Genomic DNA, 18819 nt, shown 5'->3' on the forward strand with positions numbered 1-18819 from the left:
TCAAAAACAGGCAAAACTAATGTATAGTGTTGGAAGTCAGGATGGGGGTCAACCTTGATGAGGGATAGTGACTTGAAGCAGGCATATGGGGAGCTTCTGGGATGCTGAAAATGTTTCTTGATTGGGGTGATGATTACACAGATGTGTTCATTTTGTGAAAAGTTACTGAGCTGTACACTTATGATTCTGCATTTTTCTGTATAAATGTTATTTCTGTAACGTGTTTTTTAAAAAGGATGGGTGGTACTTCCCTGGTGGTGCAGTGGTTGAGAGTCCGCCTGCTGATGCAGGGGACACGGGTTCGTGCCCTGGTCCAGGAGGATCCCACGTGCCACGGAGCGGCTGGGCCCGTGGGCCATGGCCGCTGGGCCTGCGCGTCCGGAGCCTGTGCTCTGCGATAGGAGAGGCCACAGCAGTTGGAGGCCCGCATACCGCAAAAAAACAAAAACAAAAACAAAAACAAATAAAAAGGATGGGTGGAGGGCCTGGATGATATTATAGTTGGTGATATTATGCCATTGACTGAGGAATCTGACTGATCTTCCAATTCTTTGCATATGACTTCCAGAAAACAAAACAAAACAAAAAGGTAATAACTAGTAGAACAGAAGCTGGAAGTAAACCTTTCAACTGATACATAGAGAAGGTGGGTGGAAGAAGCGATGTACAACGAAATACATTTCTTTGATTGAGTACTCTTTCTTCTTCTGCCTTGGTTCTCTATTAAAGTTTAATAATGTTGGGAGTAGTAATAAACTATGATGTTAGATAACAATGAATTTATTGATCACTTTCAAAGAAGAGATTATGGTGCTTTTACTCTGACTGCATCAATTCTCAGCTCCTTTAGGAATAGAGCCCACTATCCTGGAATGCTGAAATGGGCAATGAGAAAGAGAAACTCATTTTAGCTGTTCTTTTCCAAAGGTATCTTCCAACACCTCTGTCAACATTGACCCAGACAACTACGTTGAAGTGAATGATTTCATCACCCAGATACCCTCTAAAGTGCAGATACAAGATATTACTATGGAGTTATACTGCCCACTGTGTAATGATTGGTTTCGTGATCCACTGATGCTAAGCTGTGGCCACAACTTCTGTCAGTCTTGTATCCAAAACTTTTGGAAGCAGCAAGCACAAGAAACATTCTGTCCTGAGTGTAAGATGCTATGTCAATACAGCAACTGTACATTTAACCTTGTACTGGAGAAGCTGGTAGAGAAGATTAAGAAGCTACCCCTATTCAAGGGCCATCCACAGTGCCCAGAGCATGGAGAGAACCTGAAACTGTTCAGTAAGCCAGACGGGAAACTGATATGCTTCCAATGCAAAGATGTTCGATTGTCTGTGGGGCAGTCTAAAGAATTCCTGCAGATCTCTGATGCTGTCCGTTTCTTCACGGTGGGTGAGCCCTGGGTTTTGAGCAATCCTGAGCAATTCCTTAGGAAGGCTGGGAAAAATCTTTTGTTGGACTTCTTCTCTCTTCCAATACCACCCCTTTATCCAGATGATTACTAGAAAGCTCAGAGTGCTCAGAAAATACAATATATCTTGCAAAGTTCTTTTTCTATAGTTGCCAATTATAGGAAAGCAGTGAAGGAGCTCTGGTCTACTCCCTCAGTCAATCAAATATTTACCCAAACCCTGCCATGACAGCATTCTACTAGACACTGTACAGAATATGGACATATAAGATATTGCTTTTGTTATAAAAGTCTTGAAATTTAGTCAAGTTTAAAATGAATAAAACAACCAAAGCAATATAAGATAGTCTACTGCTGTGAGCTAAATTTTTGTCACATTTGTAATTCACAAATGTTTAGAATTTCAGAGGAGATTAGAGAAAACTGAAATAGTCAGGGGAGGCATGGTGAAAGAAGGCTTGAACTGGAAAATTATTTGAATTTGGATGGGCAGAAGGAAGAAATGAGAGTTTTAAGTGAGAACAATGCAAGTAAAAGTATAGAGAGTGAGAACAGTGTAACTAGAGTAGAAAATATATAGAGCTCTGTTATCTTCTTCAAACCCCTGAAGTTAGCTAATAAGAGGATAAAACTAAGTTTTTCTGCTGCTTGTAATTTTCTTCACAATTTTTGGAAGAGACAGGAATTACGATACAGGCTAAAGGAGACTTTTGTAACAAGAGCTTGCTTTTTTTTCCCCTGACACCCTGGGGCTTTGGGGGAGATGTCCCTTATGGCCCTTTATCTCTCAATTACCTTGTGTTAATTCTACACGGTATTCCCAGGAGGAGCTTACTATCCATCAGGGTCAACTGGAGGCAACCCTGAAGGAACTTCAGTCCCTGAGGAACATGCAGAAAGATGCTATTGCTGCTCACAAGGTGAGGAGCAGGGTAGAGGGGTTATGAGATACAACCGGAATATACCCTCCTTGTAACTTCAGCTATGTGAGTGGAAAGGTACCTTTACATACCAGGCACCTTTGAACCCAGTTCTCTCAGATTGCTGGCTTTTCTCATCTGATTTGATTTTTTTCTAGCTTCCCTAAAACTAAATAAAACTATTGCTTATACTTTCAACTTCACAGGAGGTTAATGGTTAGAGACTTGGCAAATCAGTTCCTAGGTTGGGGGAATAAACTGGGAGTTCTGTTTCTTCATTAATTATTCTGTAGAGGGGTGTCTTCTCTGGCATTTGGCATCTGGAAGAAGAAATATGTAAATGAGGGAAAGAAGAAGGATAGATGGAAATGATGTCTCAAGAGAATCTTGTTCTTGTTGTAAGAGTTCCTAGTTCAGCTATTATAGTCAACATTCATTCATTCAACAAATATTTATTGAGTGGGTCAGGTATTATACTAGACACTATATTCCTACCATGGTGGGAGATAGATGTTAATTAAACAATCCCACCAATAACAATAAAACAACAACTGTGGTAACTACTATAAATGAAAATATAGGGTATATTAGAGCATATAAATGCAGAACCTAATCTAGACTGGGTGTTCTTTGAAGAAGCCACTTATTAAAAATTGAGAATTGAAAGGATAAGTGTTATCCTTAGCCAAGTGAACTGGGTCAGGTGAATATGAAGGAAATTGCCTGGAAAATGTTCTGTGAAGAGGAAAGAGCATACGGAAAAGTTCTGAGACAGGAAGTTAGTTGTTATGTTAAACAGAGAGAAGGCCAATTAAGCTGGATCATGGTAAGCAAGATGAGACTGAAAAGGCAGATATGGGGCCAATCATGTAGGCCCTTGTAGATAATGTTAGGAATTTTGAACTTCATCCTGGGAATAATGAGAAGTCATTAAAGGGTTTAAATAGGACATGGCTTCATCTCATTTTGAAAGCATCAGTCTGGTGGCTATGTGGAGTATGGATTGGAGAAACACAATGACAAGGATAATGGTTAGCAGAGGGCTGCGGCAGTGATCCCAGAGAATGATGATGGCTTGGACTAGAAAGGCAGTAGAGATCAAAAGAAATAAATAGCTTCAGCATATGCTTTGGAAATAAAAATTACCTGCATGTGGGGATTGATTAGATGTGAGAGGTGAGTGATGATATCAGACAGACAGTTGGATATAGGAATCTGGAGCTCAGAAGTTGCTCTAGGATGAAAATAAGAAGTCAGCATATAGATTGTATTTAAAGTTGTGAAAGGAGAGGCTATTACCTAGAAAGAGAGTGTAGAATGAGAAGGGAAAAGAGCCCCGGGAAGAATATCAAGTAATCTAATATTTAGAGTTTGGTTAGAGGAGACAGAACCAACAAATAAGACTGAGAGATAGTGGTGGAATAGGTAAAAGGAAAAATGGAAAAGTCTGACCTAGAGGACAGTGAGAGTTAAGACTATTTTAAGAGTGCAATTATAATGACTGACCATAGAATGTAAGCTGGATAATAGGGGACACGAAGAGAGAGAAGTTGATGAATGGAAATGAAGGGGTCAATGAACAGGAAGTTTCAATGAGACCTGATAATTGTTGCAATAGGGGTACCTGAGTAACTGAGCATAAAAAGTAATTTTAGAGATGGTACAATTGCTGGGGATGATAAAATCCTCAATGTGACAAAAAGAACGAGTAGATAAAGGTAAAAATCACTAGAAATGATGATGAGGAACTGAGAAGCCAGGATGTCAGATGGCATACCCATGAGGATGTTGAGGTCACCTAAGAAAAGAGATGCCAGTGTAGCAGTTATCAATTTCAGTGCTTCAGACATTGCCCATCTCTTGCTTTTTCTATATTGTCCTGGCAGCAGAAATGGCATCTCCCTTAGTTCTCATTTCTTAAAAAAGGACAGTTCTTCCAGCCTCATATGGACCCAGTCTAACAGAATCACTTGGTAGATATTGGTTTGTACTTCTGGATAAAAGGGAATTATCATTCATTTAAAAATGTTTGATTAACCCCATGGTCTTATTTAATATGGCATTGGCTACCACCTCAGTACTGTAATAGGAACCTAGGATGACTTTTGACTATTTCGTGCTGAACTATTAAACTAGCTGGGAAAGACAGAGTAAGTCTCCCAAAGGGCTCCTTTTAGTACAGTTGAATGTTGATACTCAGCCATTTGCATGCATTTTTCTGTTATAGTGTTTCCCAAGTTGTATGAGTGTTAGTGGTGTGGGCCTCAACCTCAAGTGTTAATCACAATAATTACCATGGTGATGATCATGGAGTTTTCCAGGAAAACAAGCTACATCTGCAGCAACACATCTCCTTGGAGTTTCTAAAGCTGCATCAGTTCCTGCACAGCAAAGAAAAGGACGCTTTAAATGAGCTCCGAGAAGAGGGGAAAGCCTTGAATGAGGAGATGGAGCTGAATCTGAGCCACATTCAAGAACAGTGCCTCCTAGCCAGGGAGATGTTGGTGAGCATCCAGGCACGGATGGAACAGCAGAACTCCTTCGACTTTCTCAAAGTGAGACTCCATACCAACATGACTATGGGTACAATAGAGGGGGAAAGAGGTTTGGAAAGGGTGCAGAAGCAGATTTTCCCCTCCAGGAGGGTAAAAGAACTGCCGTAGTGCGTTTAAGATTCCTTGGGAGAAAAGCAGGAGGCTGCTTTTACCTTAATCTCAGTTGAAAGCTTTACTTTCACACTCCTAGAAAAGAAGATAATAAAATGCCATTAAAACCAGCATGTTTTAATATTTCTCCATAAAGAAATTTGAAGCTTTATTTCTCAAAAGTAAGAATGTTGCCAAAAAGTTGTATCTTTTACTGGCTCTCAGCAATCATAAATTGACCTGTTTGAAAAGCTGTTGGTCAATTTTTACTTCCTCACGCTTCACCTCTAAAGTGGCATTGGTTACTACCTCAATGATCAGAAGCTTGATTAGCCAGAGTAAGGAAAAGTGGCCTTGGGGTTGGAATACCTACTGTGTTTTTCTCCTGAGACTATGTGGCAGTGTAGGCAAAAATAGCTTAACCTTAATTTCTTTCTTGTTCCCTGTAAAAGGGAACTCTAGAAAATCAGAGCAAAGTAAGCCAGTTTAACCTGGGATAGATGAAGGATGAAGATCAGAAAAGGCATATGGAGGATGAGAGGAGTTGGTGGCAATGGGATGGGGACCATCTGCATAGGATCACAGTTTTAACCATCAAATTCTGGTGGTGGCCAGTATGACCAAAGACATTTCTGGAGCTGATGAACAGGCATCTAACCTTTCTATTTCTCCTTTCCTCTCCTAGGACATCACACCTCTCTTGGATAGGTAAGTGTTTCCCTGTGGTATTAATACCCTTCCTTCAGTCCCTGGAGGATGTCTAAGAATAAATGATTTATGTCCCCTGCAGCTTGGAGCAAGGAATGAGGGTGCTGACACCCAGAGAGCTTATCTCCAGAAAGCTGAACCCAGGCCTGTTCAAAGGTCCCATCCAGTATATGATGTGGAGGGAAATGCAGTCCACTCTCTCTCCAGGTATCAGTGGGTAGTAGTTATTTGTTCCTTTATGTTTCATCTGTGGGATGTCTTCTGTGGCCCTAAATAGTACGTTAGAGTCTGGACAGAAGGAGGGGTGAAGTTTAGCCAAAAGAAGGCTAGTTGGTACGACTGAATTTCTTCTCTTACCGTCATCTAAGAATTTATGACTTTGTACTGGTAAACAGAGTCTGATGTCCGAATTACTTCTCAGCCTACGATTTTGTTTGATTGTTCTATCAAATGTGACAACCAATATTTTAATGTTTTTCTAAAACAGTTATGTAACTCCCTGAGGCATCTCTGCCCTGGAGGAGGAGGTTGCTGTACATACTCATCGTGTGTATGAATACAGTTCCTCTTGTGCTTGACGTTTATAACATGGAGTTATCTCATCTCAGGAGACTGTTTAGAGATCTATAAAAATCATTACAGAAATAAACCTCTAAATAAAGTTTTTATAGACTTCATATAGACTCATTATTATTTGTAGTTACTGATTTAATGAAAATCACAAATCTATCCCTGTTAATTTTTCCAGGTAACTGACACTGAAAAAAAAAAAACAGTACTGAGGTATAATTAACACAGAATAAAATTCACCAATTGTAAAGTACAATTTGATGAGTGTGACAAACGTATACACTTATGTAAACATCTCCAAAATCAAGATATAGAAAATTTCTGTCATCCCAGAAAGTTCCCGCATACCCCTTTGCAGTCAATCCTTTTCTTCTAGCCTCAGCCACTGACACTCACTGATCTACTTTATTTCACTTTAGTTGTCTTTTCTAAAATCTCATATAAGTGGAACCATACATTATGTAGTCTTTTCTGTTTGGCTTTTTTCACTTAGCAAAATGCTTTTTGAGATTCACCTATGTTGTTGCATGTATCAATCACTGTATTTTATGGATACATCACAATTTGCTTATTCATTCACCAACTGATGGACGTTTGGGTAGTTTCTAGTTTATGGCTAGTATGAATAAACTTGCCTGAACATTTGTTTACAAATCTTTGTGTTTTAATTTCTTTAGGGGAAATATCTCGTGATGGGATTGCTAGGTTGTATGTTAGGTATATGCTTAACTATAAGAAACTATCACATTTTTTTTCTTAAGTGGTGGTACTGTCTTAATTCCCACCTCCAGTGAATGAGAGTCCTGGTTTCTCCAAATCCTTGCCAGAACTTGATTAATGTCAATCTTTTTGATTTTTTTAACTCCATCAAAAAAGATATTTTAGGGGGCTTCCCTGGTGGCGCAGTGGTTGAGAGTCCGCCTGCCGACGCAGGGGACACGGGACACGGGTCCGTGCCCCGGTCTGGGAAGATCCCACATGCCACGGAGCGGCTGGGCCCGTGAGCCATGGCCGCTGAGCCTGGGCGTTCAGAGCCTGTGCTCTGCAACGGGAGAGGCCACAACAGTGAGAGGCCCACGTACCGCAAAAAAAAAAAAAAAAAAAAGGATATTTTATTAAAGTTCCCAAAACAAATTTGAGAAGTTACGCTGCGTTTAAATTGAAAAAGGTTAAGTTAAAATATGGAAATAAAGTTTTCATTTGGTGGAAGCTGAAACTAATGTATACATTCTAATCAAAGATCTATCCCATGTGACATTTTTCGTTTTTAAGAGTCTACCAGGCCAAACCCTTCACTGCCTTTACTGCCTTTGCTTTGCTTTCCCCCTTTTCTTTCTTTCGCTTTGCCTTCAGCTTCTTTTTTTTTCCCTCCCTTTGGCCTCTGGTTCATCCATATGGAGTACTGTCCACGCTGATCTAGAAGACTCTTTTTGTTTCTCTTAATATCAATCTCCATTTTTATGTCACTTTTTTCATCTTTCACTACATATTGGGTTTTCTCTTGACAATGTTTGGATACCACCACAGTTTTATTTTACCTTATTTTTTTGAAAGATATATTCCCTCATATAGAATTCTGGGTTAATGGACTTCTTTTCACTAATATAAAAAGTCACTCCATTGTTTTCTTACTTGTATAGTTTCTGATGAGATGTCTATTACCATTTTTATATTCATTTCTCTGTATGTACTATCTCTTTTCTCCTTGTAAGATTTACTTTTTTTGTCACTTGTTTCCACCAGTTTGATTATGCTGGATCTTGGTGTGTTTTCTTTTTATTTATTTAGTTTGTGGTTCATTGAGTTTCTTGGATCAATGGGTTTATTGTTTTCACCAAGTTTGGGAAAATGTCAGCTATTATTTCTTCAAGAGCTTTTTTTACCTATCCACCTTTTCTTCTCTCCTTCTGGAACTCTAATTTTACATATGTCAGACCACCTAAAATTGTCTCACTTGTCATTGATGTTCAGCATTTTTTAGCCTTTTTTTCTTTCTGTGCTTCATTTTGAATAGCTTCTCTTGCTATTCAAGTTCTCTCATTTTTTTTTTTTTTTTTTTTTTTTGCAGTATGCGGGCCTCTCACTGCTGTGGCCTTTCCTGCCACGGAGCACAGACTCCGGATGCGCAGGCCCAGCGGTCATGGCTCACGGGCCCAGCCGCTCCACAGCATTTGGGATCTTCCCAGACGGGGGCACGAACCTGTGTCCCCTGCATCGGCAGGCAGACTCTCAACCACTGAGCCACCAGGGAAGCCCAGTTCTCTCATCTTTTCACCTGCACTGTCTAATCTTCTGTTAATCCTGTTCAAGATGTTTTTCATTTCAGATACATTTCATTTCTTCAAAAAGTTGGGTCTTTTTATATCTTCAGTTTCTCTCCATACCATGTTATTGTTTCGTCTACATTTTCATGCAAATGGAAGATATATATAATAGCTGTTTTAATGTCTTTGCTAATTCCACCACTATTGTAATTTCTAACATGTTGTTATTGCGTGAGTTTTCTTGAGACTGTAGGTCATATTTTCCTGCTGCTTTGCATGGCTGGTATTTTTTAAAATTTTTAATTGACTTAATTTTTTTAGAATACTTTTAGATTTACAGAAAAATTGAAAAGATAGTACAGAGAGTTCTTGTATACCTCATTCCTAGTTTATATTATTATCTTATATTTAGTGTGATACATGATTTATAATCAATGAATCAATACTAATACATTACTATTAACTAAAGTCAATAGTTTCTTTAGATTTCCTTCTTTTTTTACCTAATGTCATTTTTCTATTCCAGGATCCCATCTAAGGTTTCACATTACATTTAGTTGTCATGTTTCTTTAAGCTCTTCTTGGCTGTGACAGTTTCTCAGACTTTCCTTGTTTTATGATGACTTTGACAGTTTTGGGGAATACTGGTCATGTATTTCATAGGATGCCACATTATTGCAATTTGTCTGATGATTTTCTCATGATAAGACCAGGCTTATGAGTTATTGAGAGGAAAACCACAGAGTTAAAATGCCATTTTCATCACATCATATCAAGCATACATACTGTCAACATAATTTACGACTGTTGATGTTGGCTTTAATCACCTAGCTGAGGTAGTGTTTGTCAAGTTTCTCCACTGTAAAGTTATTCCCCCCTCCCTTTTCCATACTGTATACTTTGGAAGCAAGTCACTATGTGTAGCCCACACTTAAGAAGTAGGTAGTTATGCTCCCTCCTCCTTGAGGGTGGAGTATCTACATAAATTATTTGGAATTTTGCATGAGAGATTTGTCTCTTCTGGCTGTCAAACATGATCAGTTTTACATTGCTATTTGCTGAATTTTGTTGTAATCCTTTAAGCTCTATGGATTTAACTTTGGCATTTAGTGAAGTTATTTGAAATAACTTTGTTCCTTTTGACACTTTAAGCTTTGCTGAGCCTTTAAGCTTTGTGAGAGTGGTTCAAGAGCAGCCTTTAATCTAGGGTTAACTTTGTCAATTTTCTAAGGTATTAACCTTCTGAGTACTCTGTCTGATGTTCTACATACTATAACATTTTTCCATTCTTGCTGACAGGATTGAAAACTATTCCCAGCCTTGTGTGAGCTCTAGAAATTATTAGGCCTACTGCTTTCTGGAGATTTTCTCTCTGGACTTAGTGAGTTTCACTGCATGCATGTGGCAATATTCAGCCACAGCCTTGAGGGAATCCCTTTGTAGATGCTTGAAAGTCTATGTACAGCTCCCTCCTCTGTGTTACTCTACCCTGCAAATTCTAGCTGTCTCAGGATCACAGTGTTTTTCTTCTTGTATTCTTTGCCTATAAAATCAAATTTCACTTTTAGCAATCATTGAAAGCACAAACTGATTTTTTTCTTTTTGGTATAATTTTACATTTAAGAAAATCAAATGGGATTTATTTAATAGATGGCTATTTTAATAATAATGTACCATAGTCAAACGCTGGTAAAATATACTTTATACTTCTTATTTCTAGGCCTTTGCTTATTCTGCAGATTCATATTTTCTTCTTTCCTGCCTTATAAATGAGGCTGTTGCTTTAGGATAGGGGCTGATACTTTTTCTGTAAAGGGTCAGACAGTAAATATTTTAGGCTTTTTGGGCTGTTTGGTCTTTGTTGAAAGTACTTAACTATGCCATTGCAGTGAAAAAGCAACCATGGACAATATGGCTTTTCATGTATTCCAGGGTAGGGAATTGTTTAACTTAAAATATTTTAATATATTTCCTTTAGTTTTGTGTGTTATTAGTAAAATATCACCAAAGTTCACTCATTCATTCAACACACTCTTCTAGAGGGCCTACTACATGCTAAGCATTAAGTTGGGCTCCAAGGATATGGAAATAAAAGACAGTTTCTGCTCCTCAGGAAAGGCTAGAAGACCAAGTTAGAGTCTATAGCAACCCTCTAGGTGAAACATTATTAAGATGTAAGCCAGAGGCATGGGAATGGGAATGGGAAATAAAGAATAGATTCTGGAGACAGAATTCCTGGAGCTGAAATATACAGGACAGTAACTGGTGGTAAGGGATAGAGAAAGGTGATGTCAAGGATGGAAATACAGGAGATGCAGATTTTGGAGGGTGCTGATGAGTTCAGTTTTGGCCATGTTGTGTTGACCTACAGGACAACTAAGTGAATATATTCAAATGGGTAATTATTCTAACTGGAGCTTAGGAGAGAGGCCAGGGCTGGAATAATCAATATAGAGTCGGGGTAGCTGAAGCTATTCATGTAAATGAGATTTCCTAAGGAAACTGAGAACATACAGTCAAAGAGAGAGCATGTAATAGAGAATAACAACAGATGAAGGTCAATGAAGCCTCAGAAGAGACTGAGGAATTCTGGCAACAGAAATAAAAGAAAAACCAGGAAATGAAGTCCACATGGAATCTAAAACAGAGAGACTGTCAAAGAGAAGGGAATGGTCATTCACACCAAATGCGAAGATCAATTTAGAAAATGACTGGAAAAGAGATATTTTAAACCACAGCTGGTGACTTTGGCAAGGCTAATTTCAAAAGAGTGGAATGAGTAGAAGTTATCGTGTAGGGTTCAGGAGTAATTTGGAATGAGGCAGTAATGAAGTGAATAGATCACTCATTTGAGAAGTTTCACTAAGAAGGGAAGATGTATGAATGGAAAACACGCTGAAGGGAAGTAGCCTGTAGAAAGGCAGAAATCAACAGTATAAGAAATGGAATAATTGGTGGAAGTAGGGAAGAGTGAGAGCTACAGCAGAGAGAGGTACTGACTTTCCACAGTTTCCTCTGAAACTGGAGAGGAGATAAAGATGGTAGAAGTGAACAATTCTGTGGGGTGGGGTTTGCAGTATGAGTGGGAAGAATTGAGGGATTCCTATAAGACATACTGTAGCTTCTCTGTGAAACAGGAGATGAAGTCTTCTGCCTGGGAGTGAGAAGGGAAGTGGTGGAATAGGGGTTTGAGGTGGGAGTTGAAGGTTTGAAATTGCTGTTGTGAGGAATTGGAGAGGATTTGATTTGGGAAATATAAGAGTTCTGGGCAGTGCTGATGGCCAAGCACAGAGTGGAAATAATGAATTTGTAGCGGTACCTGTATGCACAATTTTGTGATTTTCCTCCTGCAATGGTCAGGAATTGGGGTGTTAATTTGAATAGTTGAATAAATCCAAGGTTAGAGAGTTGCATGGCAGATGCTGCAGAAATAGCATAAGAGGATAAAAGTGTTGAGGCTATTGACAACAAAGCTATCACTGCTAACTGTTTAGGGAAGGATTTTAAGCCAGGAAGGAAAGAGAGATAATAAAGAGAGATAGGGGACCAGAGATGTTAATGAAGTCAAGTAATGGTTGTAGGGAGAGATGAGAGTGAGAAAGCTCAAAAAATAAAGAGTATGGCATATCTGAATTGAAGATTTTAGAGAATGAATAGTTCCTGATGACTACAAGATCCAGAATATAGTCATTGATATGGACAGCTTGGATGTAATGGAGTCAAAAGTCACCAGCAGTAAAGTCAAGGACATGCAAGAATAGAAGAGTAGCTGTATATAAAAGATAGTAAAATCACTTGAGATGATGGGCTGGATTTGGGGTAGAGAAGTAAGGTTAACCCAAAGTGCAGGGGGTATAACCAGGAACTTTGTACATAATAGCATCAAATAGAGATAGAGGGAAATATGAAATGGAATCACAAGAGTCTCAAATGAAGAGTGATGTTTTTACATGAGGATGAGGAGTAGAGTATGGGTCTGGAAGTAGCAGTGGTGGCAACCTGATCTCTGGCATCTGAATTTAGAAAATGAATAGTCTCATGAACTTCTGGAAGCTGTTTTTTAGTTAGTTTGTTTTTTGGAAGAACCAGCCAGATTTATGTTAAATTAAGGAAGTGATGAGAGAATTCTGTAAACTGAGGATGCAGGAGAGATAATTAGGGAGGTAGTTCTAAAGGGCAGAGTGGAAAGGGTTGGGTGGGAACAGTGGAAGGATGCATGAAGGCAGAGGAGGTAAAGAACAGAAGAGTGGGGATAAAAGTACAGTAGAGAATAAATCATTAGAAGAGTCTACATTCTGGGCGTTTATGCCAAGGATAACAGGAATATGAAGCATGGTGAAATTAATTAGTGTCAAGGTTTCAAATGGAACTCTAATTGAAGTTCGTTTATTTGTTTAACAAATAGTTACTTGAATACCTAGGAACAGTTTCAAATTTTGAAGATATATGAGGAAACAAAACATATGGTCCCTGCCCTTCTAGAGACTATACTCCAGTGGAAGAGACAATGAACAAGTAAATAATTTCACATAGTGATAATTACTGTGAAGAAAACAAAGCATGGTATACTCAGTAAATAATTATTCATGAGAGAAAATAAAGCAGGATAAGAGTACAAACAGTGATAGACAGATGAACATGCTATTTTAGATAGAATGGCCAGAGAAAACCTCTCTGAGCAAACAGTCCCCTCTCCCTATGTTTTACTGTGGACATTTCTAAACATACTGAAAAGTTTAAAGACTTTTACAATGAACACTCCTACACCTACCTAGATTCTATCATTAACATTTTATTGAACTTGCATGAATAAAGGCCTGAATGATGTGAAGGAGTGAACATATGGGGAAAGAGTGTTTAGGGACAAGGAAAGAAAAGTGTAAAGTCTCTGAAGTAGGAATGAGCTTAGTATGTTCAAGGAACAGCCAAAAGGCAAAGGTGGTTGGACCAAACTAAATGGGGCAAGGGGGTGGTAAGTGGTGGGAAATGAGGTCAGAGAAGTGGGTAAATCATGTATGTCTTGTTTGCTCTGTAAGGACTCTGGATTTTACCTTGGGTGATGGGAAGCATAAGAGCATTTTGAGTAGGAGAACTGGATGATCTCATTCGTGTTATGGGCAGAATAGGCTGCAGGCAGGCAAGAGTGGAAACAGAACAGTTAAAAAGCTATTGCAGTAGTTCGAAGCCAGTGGTATTTGTGGAAGTTATCTGTTTATATATTCTGAGTAGGCTCAGAATATATTTTAAATGTGGAGCTGACAGAACTTACTGTTGGATTGAACATGGCATAAGAAGAAAAGCGGGGATGCAAAGCTGACTCCTAGGAATCCTCAAAACCAAGGCCGGCTGAGCTAGCTGGAGGTGTCAGAGGTTTGGTGATGAGAGCAGACTGTGGTTCTTAAAAGGCTGGCAGGAATTCTTTATGATACCTACAAAGAAATCCTAGTTCCCACACTGGAAAAAGTAACAACCCAAAGTGGATGAGGATCTGTGTGAGAGAGAAGATTCAGCCTATATGGGAAAATTTCAGGATTCTTCAAAGCCTCTTGTTAGAAAGAAAAAATCCTTGGGATGATGGAAAAGATTCAAGCTTTTCTGAGAAGAGAGAGATAGACTGGATTGATCTTCCTTCCAAGTATAAATAAATCCATTAACAACAAATGTATGCATATTTGTATCTGTGTCCATGATGTGAACATACGATAGTTTTTGTGTTTCCTGTATCAAATTTTGTGCCAAGGTTCAATGATCTCACATCTAGAATTTGTGTCACCTTCTTGCTGATATGCTTCCAATCTCTCTTCATTTAGAAATTCTTTTTTACACTGCTGCCCATTGATTTGTCTAAACCAATACTTCTCAAATTACCTGTGATAAAGGACCAGTTTTTAAAACTGATATGTTTGTACAATACGATATAAAATAATTACTTGAAAAAGTGGAATTAAAATAACAAAGATTACAAAGTGCAAGCCCAGTTTTTTAACAAAATCAACTGACAAAATTACTCTGTCAGAATTTTATGAAAGTTTCCAAGAGCTTACTCTCAATTCTGTACTATCCTGTCACAGACTGGCAATTACACAGTTTGTGAACCACATTCTGATTATCAGTGGCATCAACCATTCCAGACCTCAAAAGTTCCAGTGTCTATTAAACCAAATGTAAACTTATCACCATTGTCCTCTAAATTCTGTGCCAGTTAGCTCAGTCTCACCTGCTTCTAACAGGCAAGCCCTTATCTTCTTTCTCATGCAAGCTACTGTTTTTAACTCATTCCTTTTTTGCCTTTTTTTACCCAAAGCATCCTGATACATCTCATAGATGTTACATCAAAACTAAAATGCTTATTGCCCTTAGAAAGCTTTCCTAGGACCCACTTACCTAATCTTTACCCTTTCAGCATTTGTATTTTCTTATATTTATTAGTACAGATTTATCTTATTTGAATTTTCTATTAGAGTATAATAATTGCTTCAGAGTAAAGTCTGATTTTTACCACAAATATAAAAATGTCTAGAATATAGCCACATGGATATCAAAACAATATAAAGTATATAAGTAATTACCTGCCTGTCTAAGAGTATATGGCATGGGGAGATAAAGCACTGGTGTCTATGTAAATACTATCTATGGGAACCTGCATTCATGCCTTTTCCCCCATGCCCTGCTTTCTCTTATTTTCTTACTAGGCCTATCTCCATTAACTCTGGACCCTAAAACTGCTCACCCAAATCTAGTGCTCTCCAAAAACCAAACCAGTGTGTGGCATGGTGACATTAAGCAGGTAATGCCTGATGATCCAGAGAGGTTTGACTCAAGTGTGGCTGTGCTGGGCTCAAAAGGCTTCACATCTGGAAGGTGGTACTGGGAAGTAGAAGTAGCAAAGAAGACAAAATGGACAGTTGGAGTCGTCAGAGAATCCATCCTTCGGAAGGGCAGCTGTCCTCTAACTCCTGAGCAAGGATTCTGGCTTTTAAGACTAAGGAACCAAACTGATCTAAAGGCTCTGGATTTGCCTTCCTGTAGTATGAAACTGACTAACAATCTCAACAAGGTGGGCATATACCTGGATTATGAGGGAGGGCAGGTATCCTTCTACAATGCTAAAACTATGACCCACATTTACACCTTCAGTAGCACCTTCATGGAGAAACTTTATCCCTACTTCTGCCCTTGCCTTAATGATGGTGGAGAGAATAAAGAACCATTGCGTATCTTACATCCACAGTAATTAGTCATACTATTGTATAAATTCAGAGCATTATTAAAGAGGTACTGAAATAGTTTACCAGTCTCACTGGTTTCTCTTCCCAATTTATGGGGAACTCTGGAATAATGAAAAGAGGATTCACAAATTGAATTCTGTTCTCACTGTTCTAAGTGGATTTCACTGGAGGTTTTCAAGCTGTCATTCTAACTCTCTGGGGTCTACTATGACACAGGAGCCATTCTCATGAGCATGATCATCATCCTATTATAACTGGAGCAAAATGCAATTTGAGTTTGTGACGCTCAGGAACCCTTTTCAAACGTGCTCAGAAATTCTATCATACTGTCCTTATTCTCCAACATAATGACTCAATAGATAAATTTTTAGATGTGTGCTCTTCTTCCTATTTAATTATCTTTTAATATACATTTTGCAACATATTTATTTTCTGGAACTTGTTACTGTAATTAAAAAAAAAACTGTTCCAGAGATTTAAATAAAATGTTCTGGGCTAGTTTATAATCTTGTCTTGAATTCTCTCAAGATACTTTTTAGTCCAGCGAATCTCTGACTCTTTCTCAGTTCCTTTTTCTTGCTTTACCTACCTATGGAGCACTTGTTTTTCTGTATTCAAATACATGTAAGTATTTCCATTTACTTTTGACTATATCCTTTTAGTCATTCCTGCCTATAATTTAAATACCCATATATTTCATCGTGTCCTCTCCAATATACTCATCCTCTAGCTTGTTCCTTCTTTCTAAGCCTAAACTTCTTAGGTTTATTGATCTCAGCAGTACCCTTGATGAACCACCCCTATTTCCTTTCCTTTGGAAGTCCCATCTAACTGGGCTTCATGCTCTATATCTGACAGGTTTTTTGGGAGAGGTGGGGGACAGGGGTGCAGTACTTAGGACCTGCAGTATGGCCCTCTAAAATTACAATTAGCACAGCTCTTTGGGCAGGATAAAAGCCCTCTGTCCTATCTGTCATAGTGGGAAGGATACATACAACTACAGGTAATATTCGTGTAGTGTTGGTATATACAATATACATACATTTATAGCTGCTGATTTGGGCAAACAGCCATGACATGTTATGGCTACATTTAGGAAATTACCTTTTTTGAAAAAAAATGAATTCATTTTAACTGGAATGTAATAGGACCTATTTTGTGCCTGGAGCCTTGCTAGATGCTTCGAAAGATATAAAAGAAGCATAAAAAGAAAAAAAAAAGGTTCATCTAGGGGGATATAAAAGAAATTCAGGTGCCTGGACCCCACCTAAGACCAATTAAATAAAACTCTCTAGCAGATAGGGCCTAGGCATTCATAGTTTGTAAAAGCTTACTAACGTGTGGCTAGGGCAGGGAACCACTGAACTAAAGGAACATGATTTCTCTCCTTTTTTAATCTTAAAAAAAAATTCAAACGTAGAGGAAAAATTACATATTTATATGATAACTCCCATACTCTCCACCTACAATACCAGTTATTAACATTTTGCTACATTTTCTTAGTCTCTCTCCCCCACATCCACCCCATATGATTTTGTGTGTGAGTATAATTATTACTAATGTTATTTTTCCTGAACTACTTTAGATTAAGTTGCAGGCATTATAATTCTTATTCCTAAATACATCGGCAAGTATCTTCTAAGAACCAAGGTATTCTCTTACATAATCACAGTACTAAATTATCAAATTCAGAAAATTTAACATCAACACAATACTACTTACTAGCTAATATACAGTCCATATAAATAAGTAAATAATTCTAATGGTGGGATTTTAGGCACTGTAAAATTTCAAGTAATGTGACAAAGAATTTGGGAGAAAGAAGAGGGTCTAGTTAAGTCATAGAATTCTAGATAATTGATATCTAAAGTCTGTCCTTGGGGACAGACAAGTGCTACAGAGTTCAAAGAAAGGGGAGGTCAATATTCACCAGAATAGAAGAAAATTCTAAGGAGAAGATTGATTAAGTTGGACATAATGAAAGATGAGTAGGAATGAATATAAATTCTAATCTAGATTTGGAAAATAAACTTCTTAAAAATGAATGTTTTATATTGATGGTTGCATAGCTATATAAATATACTAGAAATAAATGAACTGTAAACTTATAATGGGCAACTTTTTGAGATGTAAATTATACCACAATAAAACTGTGTTTAAAAAAAGGGAAAGAGGGGCTTCCCTGGTGGCGCAGTGGTTGAGAATCTGCCTGCCAATGCAGGGGATACGGGTTCGAGCCCTGGTCTGGGAAGATCCCACATGCCGCGGAGCGACTGGGCCCGTGAGCCACAACTACTGAGCCTGCGCGTCTGGAGCCTGTGCTCCACAACAAGAGAGGCCACGACAGTGAGAGGCCTGCGCACCGCAATGAAGAGTGGCCTCCGCTTGCCACAACTAGAGAAAGCCCTCGCACAGAAACGAAGACCCAACACAGCCAAAAATAAATAAATAAATAAATTAAAAAAAAAAAAAAAAAAAAAAGGGAAAGAAAAAATGAATGTTTTATTCAGATCACCAGGGGAATTAGAACAGGCCACAGGTGTATACATATTTTCCACTATCTGTAGGAGTCAACCTTAATACTTTTTCTGATATACTATCTCAGCTCTCTAGTACTTGTCTTAACACAGATGACACAAATTTTCCCCCACTTTTCCCAGATAATTGGTTATTTTTATAATTGGTTATTCTATACTGAGTAATTTGAACAATCCCTCTACTTAGAACTCAGACTATAATTAAAGGCAGGAATTCGGGACTTCCCTGGTGGTGTGGTGGTTAGGAATCCACCTGCCAGTGCAGGGGACATGGGTTCGATCCCTGGTCCGGGAAGATCCCACATGCTGCAGAGCAACTGAGCCTGTGCGCCACAACTACTGAGCCTGCGCTGTAGAGCCCGTGAACCACAAGCCCCTGCTCACCGCAACTAGAGAAAGCCCACGCGCAGCAGCGAAGACCCAGCACAGCCGTAAATAAATAAATAAAGTAACATTTAAAAAAAGGCAGGAATTCTTCTAACGAGTATGAATTATGAAACACCAATACGGGATTTCCCT

At 38.6% G+C, this 18819-nt stretch overlaps 1 protein-coding gene across 1 annotated transcript in view; it reads left to right on the forward strand.

Moving 5' to 3' along the window:
• The window catches only part of TRIM69 (tripartite motif containing 69), a 37905-nt gene extending 22082 nt beyond the window's left edge, over nt 1-15823 (forward strand). The window contains exons 2-7 of the mRNA XM_065871718.1: nt 928-1404; nt 2252-2347; nt 4669-4902; nt 5678-5700; nt 5783-5907; nt 15227-15823. Of these exons, the coding sequence (XP_065727790.1) occupies nt 928-1404; nt 2252-2347; nt 4669-4902; nt 5678-5700; nt 5783-5907; nt 15227-15768 (1497 nt within the window). The 3' untranslated portion in view covers nt 15769-15823. The remainder of the gene's footprint in view (nt 1-927; nt 1405-2251; nt 2348-4668; nt 4903-5677; nt 5701-5782; nt 5908-15226) is intronic.
• The last annotated feature ends 2996 nt before the right edge of the window (nt 15824-18819 follow it).

This window comes from Phocoena phocoena, chromosome 2, assembly GCF_963924675.1.
Source record: "Phocoena phocoena chromosome 2, mPhoPho1.1, whole genome shotgun sequence".
NCBI lineage: Eukaryota > Metazoa > Chordata > Mammalia > Artiodactyla > Phocoenidae > Phocoena > Phocoena phocoena.